This window comes from Crocodylus siamensis, chromosome 4 (genome assembly GCF_052110815.1).
Source record: "Crocodylus siamensis isolate JL-2025a chromosome 4, ASM5211081v1, whole genome shotgun sequence".
Lineage (NCBI taxonomy): Eukaryota > Metazoa > Chordata > Crocodylia > Crocodylidae > Crocodylus > Crocodylus siamensis.
The window spans coordinates 95,351,328-95,365,799 of NC_143398.1; the positions used below are offsets into that span (position 1 = coordinate 95,351,328).

At 48.0% G+C, this 14,472-nt stretch overlaps 1 protein-coding gene across 1 annotated transcript in view; it reads right to left on the reverse strand.

Moving 5' to 3' along the window:
• Positions 1-14,472, reverse strand: part of CACNA1I (calcium voltage-gated channel subunit alpha1 I) — a 254,593-nt gene that overhangs the window by 23,969 nt on the left and 216,152 nt on the right. The window contains exons 15-22 of the mRNA XM_090042988.1: positions 13,198-13,400; positions 11,628-12,044; positions 10,716-10,816; positions 6,268-6,391; positions 5,303-5,371; positions 3,986-4,170; positions 2,890-3,016; positions 1,071-1,196 (exon numbers count right to left, since the gene is read on the reverse strand). Coding sequence (XP_089899114.1) covers positions 1,071-1,196; positions 2,890-3,016; positions 3,986-4,170; positions 5,303-5,371; positions 6,268-6,391; positions 10,716-10,816; positions 11,628-12,044; positions 13,198-13,400 — 1,352 coding nt within the window. The remainder of the gene's footprint in view (positions 1-1,070; positions 1,197-2,889; positions 3,017-3,985; positions 4,171-5,302; positions 5,372-6,267; positions 6,392-10,715; positions 10,817-11,627; positions 12,045-13,197; positions 13,401-14,472) is intronic.

Here is a 14,472-nt window from a genome sequence, read left to right on the forward strand (position 1 = left end):
GGTGAGTGAGTTAGAAAAACAGAAAACCACAACATAACATGCCTGTTGCTTTTTTGTGAAAGTATATAAATGCTGGGATGTTCATGAGAGAGAACCAGTGAAATCTACAGGAGCCAGGACAGCTCTTACAAACACAATGACAACACACCCACCAACCACTCCTGGCTGCTAGGGGGAAATCAGCATGTCAAGGAGAAAGGAGGGAGAATTTTGTCACTCTTGTAGATGTCTTGTCAGTGGAGCCTAAGAGTTCGTAGACATTCAGAATACAAATACAGTGGGCGCATCTATACGTTCATTAATGTGCTTTTGCTAATGCACATTAAATTTAGTACCTCCATTGTGAGGTACTAGAAAAAGGTACATTAGCCTATTTTAATGGGCATTAGAAAAAGCCCATAGTTTTTCTGTGATGCTTTAATACACATTAAAATAGGCTAATGTGCATTAAAGTGCACATGTAGATGAGCCCAATGTGATGTAAACAGGGGCATAAGGATTGCATATTAAGGGTCTGATTTTCCTCCAGTCTTTAACTCTACTGACATCAATGGAGCTCCCTTTGCAGGTAAGATGCCCCTACAGGCTGAAGTCTGGTATTGTTGACACAGGTGCAGCTCATAGAGAAGTGCAGGGAAGGAATTCCTGCATAAGTGAACACAGAACACATCCCAAAGCAAGCGATCATCAGAAACAAGGTGTTACTCAAATGTTGAGAGAGTTCAGGAAGCTTCAAGAAACAGCTCTACTAGGAGGGCATAAGGTAAAGCAATCCCCCCCCCACTTTTATCTTAAATTCAGATGAGTTTCTTGATGCATTGTCTCCCCTTTTCTCCTCTCTTGGCATATAAATATGCATCCTTACACAGACCCACAAGTTACCCTGACATAACATGAATGCCCATTTCTAAGTAGCCTCTACTTCAGGTTGAAAGAGTACGTTTTGGAACATTCCGCCCACCCGCTTCAATGAGAAACTGGAATTGGCCTTGAAGAGAGAGAGACACACGATGCCAGCATGTAGCAACAGTTTACCCAAGAGGAGGGGTCTTGGAGAGTCCCACACTTACCTGCCCCAGGTTGTCGAAGTTGTACTTGTGGTGTACCCATTTGTAATTGGCAGCCACACAGTCAGACCTGTTGGTGATGTTACGGATGTCAACACCTAGGCAGTGGTAGAACTTCCCTTTGAAGAGCTACAAGATGGAAGTGACTTGGTCAGTGAGTTTCCTTCAGGTTTTCCCAGTATTGCCAGACATGAAGCAGTGGAAGGCTTCTGAGCCTGGGAGCAGGACACGCAGCCTTTACTTCCAGGCTGCTAATTGCAGTTTGGTTCCAGGTCAGAGGTAACTGAAAGTTGTCACTCTCTGATAGCCACGGGGTGAGCTGCTGGTGCTAAATTGGAACCAATGGCCTAAAGGTGTAAAAAGCCGTGTATCCAGCACAATGCCCCAGAACCAATGAGGCCTTTTAGAGGCTCCCAAGTGTATAGGAAGGGAAAAAAAGAGTTTTTCTAAGAAGAAAGAACCAGAGAGCCTATCCCTCTGGTTCTCAAATATTTTTAGGTAAGGTGACACTGATGTGGTTCTTCTGTTCAAGGCTCCTTTTCCATATGGAAGGTATTAGATTATGCATTTGAACAGACTCATTGCAACAGACTATGTGCAGACTAAGTATAGCACATTCCATGAGATGGAAGTAACACCCACTCCTGTACTCCTCTGCGACACAAGCCTAAAATAAAGAGGATTAAAAAAAAGGGGGGGGGGAGGGCTGTGGGTGGATTTAGCGCTAGGAGTGAGGGGGAGGGAGAACTGAGTAAAGTCAGGCTTAAAGCAGACAGGTTCTGTCTTGCTCCCAACAGAAAGAGTTCTGCCAATATATCACAGTTGTAACTGGCAGGAGCCTCTGTCACTCCATTCCTGGGCCTGCTCCATAACTATGTTAGTGCTGAGATCTGAATCCCAGTCTCCAGAGCTGAAAGGGCTGAGCACTAACTCCACTGCTGTCTTCACACATCTTCAAATCCAGCAGCATTCCCATTCAAAGAATCCCACTTACCACAGCCAAAGGCCTAAGGCAGGGGTACCAAACAGTCTGTGGAGCTGTTTCACTGGCCCATAAAGCTCCTAGAAGGGCCAAAAATTCAGGGCCAGGGCCTGCCATGGAAATCTGGGGCATGGAGCCCCATGGGGCATATGTGGTCATGGACTTGAGGGCAAGTGATGGCTGTGTTAACCCCTGTGCTGCTGCTTGCTCTACTGTCACAACTTGCCTTGCAGCCACTGGCAGATTCAGATCTAGCCTGGGAGGTTCCTTCTGGTTCAAATCTGTCTTGCAAGTAGCCCAGTGATACAAATTTAACCCAGGGGAGCAGGTGAGTTTGACACCCCTGACCTAAGGGTTATTATGAAGAGACAGACGCAAAGGGTACATCCACACTGCAGCAAGAGTGCTCAGTCACACCACTGAAGGAATAAGCCTCACCCAACTGTTCCTGCTGTGTGTGTCAACCCCAGACAGAAGGACCACCCCCCTAAGGGGTACCTCAAGCACTGTGCCCAAGACTTGATTTTCCTGTATATTCAAGTGTGGCAACTTGAGGTACCCCAGGGTGTCCTCACTGTCTCATTTCTGGACTTCACACCTGTGGAGAGGAAAGATGCAGGCTGTTCTTGACTAAGCTCTCTGCTGCTGAAGTTTAGACACACCCAAGGGAGGACTGAGTAGGATGGGGATAACAAAGACTTCCTATGCTACTTTCCCCTCCTGAGATACCTCCCCATAGTTCCCTGGGTGTATGCACTGTGCTGTGGCCTCCTTAAGACATAGGGACACCCTGTGGGTTGCAGAGTGCCAAGTGCAATGGATAGAGAATAACAACATTACCTGCACACCCAGGATGCCAAAGATGATGAAGAAGGCACAGCAAATGAGGACAATGTTCCCAATAGGCTTGAGGGAGGAGATGAGTGTCTCCACCACCAACTTCAGGCCTGGGGCACGGCTGATTACCCTGGAACAGAAGGAAGGTGAGGAAGTGACAGTGACACACAGAAGAGATGCTCTTTCTTCCCAGTGCTTTCAGAAACAGACTATAGTGCTATACATTTACCCCTGAGCCAGAAAGGCACAGGTTCAAGTCCTTCACTGGAAGTCTTAAGTTCATTATCTACTGAGGATACTGCATTGGAGACTGGAGGAGGAACTGCACAGTGCAGAGGAACCTCCCTGTGGAGAGGACATCACTTGATACTCTTTTCTCTAGCAGGATGTCAAATGAAGCTCCTTTCATCCCAGTTCAAGTGCTTAGCCCATGAGGGCAGAAAGCAGTAGCATATGTGGGGTCAGTGAGGGGGGCTTGTGCTTTGGAAGCTGCTTAAGAGTGGGAGCATCAGGAGGAGGGGATGGGGGGAACACCCCACTCTCCCATTTTCTGTTCTGCTTGCCTTCCTGGCTACACATTGCAGCAGCATGGGCAATGTGTGTCACAGAGTATGAAAAATTCTGGGAATCATAGTTTTGTAGAGTAGCAGTGGAGTTTGAAGCTACTCAGGGGGAGAATTGACCCCACTTTTACCACTGAAATCAGCCATTTTATTGCCCTCTTGACATGGCGTTCAGTAGTAAAGAAACCAGGTGGCCATTCTCTCCAGAGCAGAAAACTCCACTGCCATTCTAGAGAACTACAATTCCCAGTACACCTTGCACTCTACGACACACCCTGCCTGTGCCTGCTACTTGCTGCTGTTCCTGTGAGCTGCCACAGGGGGAAGGGTGAGAGAGGTCTGCCCCAGGTGCATTATTTGCACACTATACCTCTGACAGTAAGCATGTAATTGCAGATTCTCAGCAGCATGGCCAACATCCTCTCACTCAGTAAGGTCTACTCTTGTACTTGGACTGTGTGGGAGCCATTACTGGATGCACAGAGCAAAGGATGCTATGAGAGAGAGGACTAAGTATGCGCTGAAGGGGCTCTCACCTGAGGGGGCGTAAGGTACGCAGCAGTCGGAGGACCCGGAGCACCCCCAGAATTTTGGCTCCTCCAGCAGAGGCCACTGAGACCACAATGTCAATGAGGGATACAAAGACCAAGAAGCCATCCAGGATGTTCCAGCTGCTGCGGAGATAGGCCTGATCCCCAAAATAGAGGCCTAGAGAGACCACCTACAGGAGAGGAGACAGGGAGACCATGGGGGAGGAGACTAAACCATTCCCATCCATGATGATGCAGGGGAGGCTATTTAGTAACTCTCAAAAGCAACAGGTGAGGAAGGAGTAAAGACCCATTTTTCACTTTTCTATCATGTTCCTTTCGTGAAAAAGACTTAGTTTGTGGCGCAGAAAGGGAGAAACTGGTGGTATGGAACCCAGGTCTAAGAAAGACAATGCTCTAGAAAAAATAATAAGCATTCACCAAAGCTTCAATGGTGTTTTCTCACTTTTCAGCTAACATCTAATCTTCTTCCCTGAGTAAGAGGACTCAGGAAGGGAGATGATGCTGCACAGTAAGAAAGGGTAAGCCAGGATACTGGGGTTCTGTTCCATGCTGTCCCACAGAGTGAGGCAAATCTCTCAGTCCAAAATCCGGAAATGTCAGGCATGTAAAATTAGGTATTTAAACTTGTATTCCCACACCAAAATAAGCAGTTTACTTTGCCAAGGTGCTGAACACCAGCAGATGCCACTGAAGTGAAAGGTATTAGGGAGTACTTAGTACCTCTGAATATCAGGTTTATTATTTAGATACCTAAGTGTGGATTTAATGTATTGAAATTTATGCCTCCCAAATTTGAAAACTAACCTTAATCTTTGGAGGACTCAGCTATCCCATCTGTAATATGGGGATAATGATATTTCCCTACTGGGAAGCGATTTGAATCCTATGAATAAATAGTCATTTCAAGTGAGAGCTGCTACTTTTCTTGATGCTGTTATTATCATTATTATTACTACTACTACTACCACCACTCCCACCTGCTGGCCACAGTTAACTGTTATTATGAAGTCTGAATGTTATATCTAGAGTTCATTCTGCTTCTCACAGATACCAGTAGACCTATTGATTTAAGCCTAGAATAACTCCTTCCATTACAGACCATGGGAGATTTGACCTGGGCTATTCTAGATCTGGTGCACATAAACAGTCCTTGCCAAGGCTGAATGCAAGAGGACTGGCTTGACCTTTTTGGAAGACTGAAAGGATGGATAGATTCTGGAAGAAGGATGAACAGAAAGGAACCACACAGGGCCCATGAGATGAGGGGAAGGGCTGAGCTGCTCTCTTCAGGCGACTTACCTTTAGTGTCATCTCAGCTACAAAGATTGCTGTGAAAATGTAGTTGGACACAGTGAGGAAGATCCTCTCCTAGAAAGAACAGAGAAATTCCCTAAAGCACACCTAGAGACACTCCTACTGTTTTGCTATTCTAGTAAATTCCTTGTTTTGAAACTTAAGTCTCTTACTTTTGTATGCATACAAGACTCTGAGACCGTAAAAACAGCAGTAGGTGCCAGACAGCCTTCATCCTATACATCTCAGCCCATGCACTTCAGTCCTGACCTCCAGTGTCACCCATTGCTCTAGTCTTGGGGCTACCACACAGCTCTGGGAAAGCTCTTCTGTCATAACCTGCAGCAGCACCTGCTGCTAAGCCTCAGTGACCTTCCACAGAGTCCTGCCCAGGCCACTTAGTCCTGATCTGTAGCCCTGTTCTGTGACTCCTTGCTGGGACCTCTCCTGAGGACAGACTACTGTAATCTGCCTAACTGTGGTACAGATTGTGAATGTGGACTGGGCTGAGACTCACAAGAGGTCATTTCACTCATGAACCTCAGTCTCTCCATGTCCAGGTCACCCCCATCCACATTCAAGATCAAGAAGCAACGCACTTGAACTATGAAATGCCATTCCCACTGGGGCACTCCTACACAAAGATTACTTGCCTTTTTCAGTTTCAGAGTCTTTGGCTCTGAGTGGAAAGCTATCTCCCAGCTAGGAGAGGCTGGGGGACCCTTTTGCTTTCTAAACAGGAAACTACTTCTAGGAAGGAAGATTTGCACCACTGTGAGACCTTCAAAAGGAGGCATCAAGCCTCTTGTTCCATGTGGATGCATCACAGCGATGTGTGTGCTGAGAGACTGTCCATTGCTGAGGGCTAGTCAGAGGCAATGCCAGTGCCCATGGTAATAACTTTCATGGACCTTCTCTACCAGAACCCTTGAGATGTTGTGTACAACAAAAAATGAAACAGGTTTGCTCACCGTGCTCCTGTGCTCAATCTGTGGTCTCTCCAGAGCAATGGTGATGCAGTTGAGGAAGATGAAGGCCAGAACAACGTAGTCAAAGAGTTTGTGAGCAATGATTGTTTGGCAGAGGATGCGAAACCTGCATGAAAGTTCCAAAGAGACATGTATGCCTTGGGCAAAATGAAATGAGGTACTGCAGGGAATGGGGTTCAAGGATCTGGGCCATGCCAGACATTCAGCTCTGGCTAAAGGAAAATCACCAACCACAGGAAAATAGTATTAGCAGAGGTTTCTGGACCACTGATTACATTCCCTTGCATTCACAGGCAATTGTTAACGCAAGGATTCCTCAGAATCTCCACTTCATACTCTCACACACAACTACAAAGCACAATGAGCACCCCCCCAGTAAGTGAGATCAGTCACCGTCCCTCCTCACCTCAAGTGGTGTCAAGAGGCACCAGTCACCCATGGTTTGCTGTATGCAAGTGGGAGTCAGCAGATGGAGTGGGCTTGGGGTTTCCCAGTGGAGGTACATCAGAAACACTAAGGACACCTGACAATGTGCACAGGTAAAAGCTGGGAACATCAGGGCACTGCCAATGAGCTGCCCTTGCATGACAGAAAAAAATTGGTTAATATGTGCTCAGAAGATCTCAGGAAGAGGACCAAGCCCCATGCTACAGAGGAAGGTGAAGACCCCCATAGTCCTTGTCAATCTGACTTGGGGGGGAAAATTCCTTCCTGGTCCCATATTTGGTGATTGGTATGACCCAGAAAAAGAGCAAGATCCTTTAACCAGGAACTTCTGAGTTTTCTCAGTATTGGCAAAAGTACACTGTAAGTTAAAACAGCCAGCCTCAGCTATAGCCAGTAGGGGTGTGTGAAGCAGGCCCTATTTGATTCAGATTTGGCCCAAATCGGGGACAGTGATCTGAATCTGATTCAATTTGGCCGAATCTGAATCTAAAGGTTCGATGCTGATTCAGAGAATCAGTGATTCGGACAAAGACACAACTTTAAATCTTTTTTCTACATACTTCGAAGTACCAGCGTAGCTTGTGAATGCTGCAATGCTGGGGCAGATGGAGCATCCCAACAGGAACATGGGGGGGGGCACCCCAACGTGTTCAGCAGTGAACCTGGAAGAGGACCAGAAGTACTTCCAGTCCATTTCTGGGTCCGCCAGGGAGCATGTAGGAGGGCCCACATGGTCCCTTCCCCCCAGCTCTGCAATCAGCCGCGGGGGGACCCTGAGTGCCCCCCAGGCCCAGGAGGCACCAGTTGCCAAGACAGGGAGGTGCAGGGAGGCCCCCAGCGTGCTCTCTGGCAGACCCAGAAGTAGACCAGAAGTGATTCTGGTCCACTTCTGGGTCTGCTGCCAAGTGTGCTGAGGAGCCCCCTGCACTCCTGTGGGATGCTCCATGCGCCCCAGCATTGCAGCGTTCACAGGCCACCTGCTACCTTGAGGTTTGTAGAAAAAACATTTAAAGCTGTGTCTATGTCCAAATCTCCGAATCTTTCCAAATCTCTTTGAATCGATTCAGAGGGTTCTGAGTCGATTCAGAGAGATTAAAGAGTCCTCTGGTTCGATTTGGATTCAGAGATTCGGCCACCAAATTGGGCTGAATCTCTGCTGAATTGAATCGGGATCGAAGCTTTGCATAGCCCTAAAGCCAGTGTCTCAAGCTGGGTATATGAACAGACTCAAACTGGTATTTATTCTCCAAAGAGCTTCTATTGAGCAGTCACTTGGAGTTGTGAAAATCATATTTCTTAAACTCTTTTGTTAGTATTTACATATTCCACATAGCTGTTTTTACATACTCCACAACCTCCTATTTACTCATCTTTCCGGCACCCAGGTGAGGAAGGGAAGTGCTATTATCCCTATCTCACAGATGGGAAACTGAGACATTGAGAACTAAGCAACTTACCCAAGGACACAAAGTAAACTGTGGGAGAGCAAGGAATAGATGGAACTTAAGCCTCCCATGTCCCAGGCAGGTGCCCTGAGAATGTCACCTTCCTTCCACTCAAACTTCTGCTCCTATGAAGGCAATGATGAGTCCCAATTCTCATTTCCCCACCCAACCCTAGAGCTGTCAATCACTGTTCACCCATGCTAAGGCTACAAGGGAGCAAACCCTCTTGGGCTGCAGATGGGGGAGGCTCTGCCGTCACAGGAAGTCACCTTCTGGTTTTAGCATAGGCAGGCCTCAACATGGGCAGCAAATATTCATAAAATTCTTCATACGCTTGTACTGAGCTCTGGCTCAGGATGCTGATAGCTGTCATGAAGAAGCATTTTCTATTGGTGGAAACAGCCATTGCAAGAAGGTGTTCCAATATTTATTTCTTTAAGTGCAGGGAATACTAACTTTGCCCCACATAGAGTGATGTGACTGCAAACAAGCTAACATCATGCTCTATCATGCAGTGAAGAGGCCACTCCTGTACCATGACAGGCATTGCCAGTGGCATAAAGTAGTTAATAATGCATTCCTTTCCTTTTTAGGTCAGTTAGTATTCTCTGCACTGCTTTGCTATAAATATGTATTTACGCTTTATGATTACACAAAAGAAAAACAGAACATTCCACAGGGAGAAAAAATAACCCCAGCCATTCAGGATTCCCTGCTTCCACTCCCACCTGGGAGACTACGCAAGAGAGATTTGAATGTTGGTTGGCTGAAAGGACTGGGTCTAAACAAATCCTGCACCTGAGTGCAGTGCCATGAAGTGTCTCCCTCCCACTTGCACCTCCTGTGCACACACCAAACCTTGAAATGAGGAAATGAAGCTGCCCTGAAGGCACTCCATGCTGGAGACAGAGCATGTCTACCCCGTGCTGGCAATGTGACCTGGCCAGGATGGCACTAAGCACATCCCAGGTCCATACTCCTGCTCACGAGCCAAACCTGGAAATACACCAGTAAAGACACTCTGGCATAGCTTCCAGCAATCACTTTCATATATGCCTAAAATTGAGTCTCAGGAATGGCCTCAGAGGACTCCCTGGAGTGTTGTCACCAGTATTTTACTGGGTTTAGTGCAGTGGCAACCTGTAGGGGATACACATGCATCCCTTGAGAGTGCTGGTGCACCGCACTCCTTGCTTAGGAGACAGGCAGAGAGGCGGGCAGCAGCGCCAGTGCCCTCCCTGCGAGCGCCAGCTGGGGAGCTGGGCCGCCAGCAAAAGCAGCCCTGCCACTTCCAGAAGTGGCTGCGGGAGTGACCCCACCCTGGTGGCTGAATGATGTGAGGGGGGGCACCAGTCGCCCACAGTTTGGTGCATGCAGATGGGAATCAGCAGATGGAGCGGGCTTGGGGTTTCCCAGTGAAGGTATATCCCTTAGGCCTGTGTGAAATGGCTAGTATTTGCTTTGGATTCGGCTGATTTGGAGGACAGTGGTTCGATTCAGTGATTCTGTCCCAATTTGATTCAGCTGAATCTGATTCAGAGATTTGGCTGCTACCGAATCTCCGAATCAGCCAGGCCCATCCCCGACCCGCTCTCCCAACCCGGCAATGGCTTTCCTGCCCACCCCAGCTCCTGGCTCTTGTTAAAAAAAAAAAAGTGCTGGCTCAGCGGGTGCTGCCAGGCGGGGGGTGATCCCCACTGCCCCACGCTGCACAGGGGGCTCTGCACGGGCTCCCAAAGCCCCAAGGCCGCTGCAGAAGCAGTGAGTCCGAGGGCTTTTCTGAGCATTTTTTTCCTTAAAGGACCAGAGCTGGCCTGGGCAGGGAACCTGTGGGGGGGTTGAGGGAGTGAGGGGGGTTGGGGGCTTGTGCAGAGCCCCCCATGCAGTGGGGATCATCCCCCCACCTGTCAGCACCCAGTGAGTCGGGGCTTTTTTTAAAGTACAGGGAGCTGGGGCGGGCAGGGGCAGCCATTGAGAGGCTGGGGGGAGCAGGCGGGGGTCAGGGGGGCTGGCAGGGTCCCCCCATGGTCCCTTCCACCCTCCCCCACCCCTAGTACTTACCAGCTCAGAGTTGGCTGCAGCTCCTTGCTGCAGCCACCAGGGTCTGTCCAAATCTCTTCCAAAGATTCAGAGAGCTTTGACCAATTCGGACCTTGAAATTGGTCCCCTGATTCGATTTGGAGATTCGGCCACCAAATCAGGCTGAATCTCCTCCAAATTGAATCACCCACCAAAGCTTCGCACAGCCCTAATATCCCGGCCACAGAATTAACGTGCCCAGAGACCTTGAGAGCACTGGTAAGTGGTACCTTCAAAGCAGCTTCATTGCCCCATTCTTGGGTGTGGCACACATGGAGCAGGTCCATGATGGCAGCACACTCAGGAGTGCCACAGAAGCAGTATAGATATAACTACTGAGCTTGAAGCAACAAAATCATTCCTGCCTTAAAAATGTAAAGCTGCGGCCAACATTCGACTCATCTGCTGCAACCAGATTGCATTTCCCCACCCCACCCCACTCACAAAAATAGGACAAACCTGTTTTGGGGAGAAAAGAGGTAGATAGACCAATCCTCCCGTAACTCACACCAGTCTGGCTTGTAGACCTCTATCATCTTCCGGATGCGGAAACACAGGGTCTGTGGGACAAAGGGAAATGGATGTCATTGGCCACTTCCTTGCACCTGTCAGAGGTGTGCTCTTTTTCTTTAAGTCTAAAATACCAGTAGCTGGAGGTCTCTAGATCTGCTGTCTCCTCAAATCCCCCTCTTTCTAGCCTTCTCAAGAGGAGGGAAACTAAGTAAACATCACAGCCATGGGAGAATGATAGGGTGGGCAGAGCATTCACTGGGTGAGCATTCTCTGACAGGTGTTTGCTTCCCTCCAAAGAAAGAAAAGCCTCAGTATTCATCCCTGGTTCTTTGGGCCTGAAACTAATGATGTGTGCAATGTTAACCACTGACTCTTCCTAGTGACACTGTGCAGGAAAATTACCCAAGGACCTCAGCTGAAGTAGACGCAGAGATTTAGGTCCCTGACCCACTCAATGAGTCAAAGGGAAGATGGCATCCATTGACACCTTTGTTTTTAAGTGAAGTACTAATGCTTTTATTTTATACAGTGAATATTTCTGTTACAATCTGTACTGACCCCAACTCCATTTGCACACCCCAGTACTGTCTGCTTAATGTGGGCACCCAAACCTTGGGGTCTGGGTAGTAAGGGTTGTTGTGATCTCCTTGTGCTTCAGCTATGAACAGACCTCAGACCAGCTTACAGGGTATTGCATGCTCCAATTTGTGTGACTTGGACACTAAAACCTCCTAGGTGAGCACAACTCACCCTCTTATCTCTTATGGTTGCTCTGCCCATTCTAAACCCTTGGTGCTTTTTTTTGGCAAATCGCCCTGGACTCACACAGCCTGTCTCCTCCTAGTGCCCAGCACTCACGTAGTCTATCTCCTCCTCTTCCTCTCCACGGTCCTTGCGGTTGTTCATCTTTGGGAAGATCTCCTTAGCAATATTGGGCATTTTGCCATTGCAGTCCTGATGTTCAGTGGTTCCCGATGTTACACCGATCTTCCGGGTTGCTCTGTGACTGGATGGGACTGATGCCAGCTCCACCAGATCACAGGAGCCTTTGGTGTCCAGGGAAAGTGTTCGCCGGTGGTGAGGGGCCCTTCCCATCCCAGCTCGCTCCCCATCTGCTGTCCTGTGCCTTTCCCCAGATAACAGAGATTCATGCTCAGCTGATGGAGGTTTGTGTTTTAGGCTGTGTCCCCGAGCCAGGCTATTCCAGCTGGAGCGGCGGCTTCCCCAGGCCCCACTGCGACCCCATGCACCATAGTGAGAACTTCGAGAGCTAGACTGTAAAAGATCGAGACAAGGGATTCAATGAGTCAAGCCACAGGGTTTTAGCTTATTAGAGCAAAGGCTCACCTGTGAGCTCCCTTATATCTCCCAACAGGGTATAATTCTGTCCTCTTGTTTCAGCAGAGGCATTTTATGAACTTCTGTAAATTTAATATCTATTATTACTACTACTCCTGCTAGTATTGTTACTAATATTATAAAGCACTGACTGCATGCCAGGCATTTTACCAATTAGGTACATAAGAAAGCAGAGGATCATTCATTCTTGTTTTGTGTAGTCATTTGCACCATTGAATAGTGGATGGAACAACTGGCAAAATCAGGGGGTAGGGTTTCATGGTTGCTTTGCACAAGGCGCAGAGAGAAGGGCAATCTGATTCTCTAATCTTAGTTTATAATCTAAATGTGAGAAGGAAGGAAGAGAAAGGGGCTGAATGATCTCAGCTCACTGCAGCAGCAAGTCAGCACAAATTGTCACCATCAGGCATCACTGTACAGGATAACCAACGGACAGGAGTAGAAGGCTTTGCCAAATAAGGGGCAGAGGGGTACCACTAGAGCTGTGTGTGTTGGTGAAGCAGAGTGCCTGTGGCTGTTGTGCTGGACTGGAGCAAGGAGCGATGGCAGAATTATCAATGGTGCTTTGGGGGCAGCAGTAAAGAGAGGTGGCTGCAGGCTACAAGAGGAAAGGCTGCTATGGATCAAGGATTAGATTTTCCCCTGAAGTAGGAAAACCTCACCAGCTGGAGCACCTGATTGTTCTGATACTACCTGCCAGCCTTTCCCAGTGTCTGGAAAGCACTCTACTAGTTTTTCTTCCATCCAGGCGCAGGGCACAATGATTTCACACTCTGTGCTTGAGAACTACTGTGGAGGACCAACAGGTCAAAGAACATTTCACTCAAGAGGAGACTCAAGAGGAGAAAACAAAAGGGACTGAAACCTACAAGAAGCCACAGTGATAATATGGAAATTGATATTAAAAGGATTGATAATATGGAAATTATGACTGCTTTGGGCAAAAAGGAGATGGGCAACAAGCTTCTGTTAGAGCATCTCTAGTGGCAGTACAACCACCCATGGCATTTCCAAAGTGGCAGCACTAATGTAATGAAGAAATGTATTGCTAGTTGTTCTACTCACTCACCAGCGACCTCTGGTCATAGGTCACTCTCCCCAGTGACATCACACTGCTCTTCCTGGACCCAGCAGCAACGAGGACTTGGTCTGGCTGCAAAGAGTGCCGGGATGAATTTGTGACAGCAGCAGATACCACTGGCTGGTTGGAAGAAGGCGGGGAGGGGTCAAGATGTCCATTTGGTGTCACGGGAATTGCACAAAGCTTGGGATCTGGGCAGAGCACAAACAGAGAAAGAAAGAGAAAGGGACATTTCTTTCTCTTCCAGGGTTTCTTCCTCACTGTTCAGTGAGCGTCTGAATGCCCTGGTTGGAAAGCCCTATTAAAACCCAATATTGCTTCCTGGATTGTGTGCAAGGGTGGTCCAGACAGTGACAGATTTAAAGTAATCATCTCTCTGAATACAGAATGTACTGATCTCCCAGAATCCTTTAAATCCTTTCAGCAGCAATGAGTCTAAGAGGGGGACCAAATTGTGGAGATAAATAAATGCAATTAACACAGCTCGTCTTCCTCTCTAGCCATCCTCTGACACATTCTCCTTTCCTGTCCCTTCTCCCTACCTCCTTGGTCCATCCTGGCAGCAGTCCCTTTCCTCTTGCTCAACTCCTGAAGTGACACAGCAGCTTCCAAATTGCTGGGTCTGTTTGTCCCACCTTCTCCCACTGCCCCTCATGTGACAGAGGAGGGAGCCTTCCTACAAGAGGTGCACTGCCTGGGGCCTAGCAGAACTTTCCTTGCACACACACCCTGCCAGGCAAAAAAGGGGACAGACCTTTGGCAGCTTGTAAGCAGACAATGATCCCACCTGTTCAAACAAGTGTAGTGGTTTCCCACAGCTTTCATCATCTGAAACAACAGTACCACCTGTCTGACTGGCAGCTACTCATTATTTTGGGCGTGTTTCCCATTTTCTTCACATCATTTGTCAGCTTGAGAAACCAAGAGATAGACCGAGACTCAGCAAGGTCTACATCCACCAGTACTCTGGGGGCTCCTCTAGACTTCTTTATTCACCTCCAGATTTCAATTAACATTATGTTGTGACTTCTTACTGGCACCCTTAAAACATTGCTTATGCATCCCAAGGATCCAGGGAACTTGTTTTAATTTGCTCCTTGGGTGGGCCAGAGAGAAGCATCTACATTTCAACAGAGGTGAATTTAGGGGGTGTGGCGGGGTGGGGAGAGGAAACCAAAATATTCTCAGTGTTTTGAAATGTTACCCTTGGTGATTAAAATAATAGAGTTTGAAGCCAGAAATGATCCATCAGGCTATCTAGCC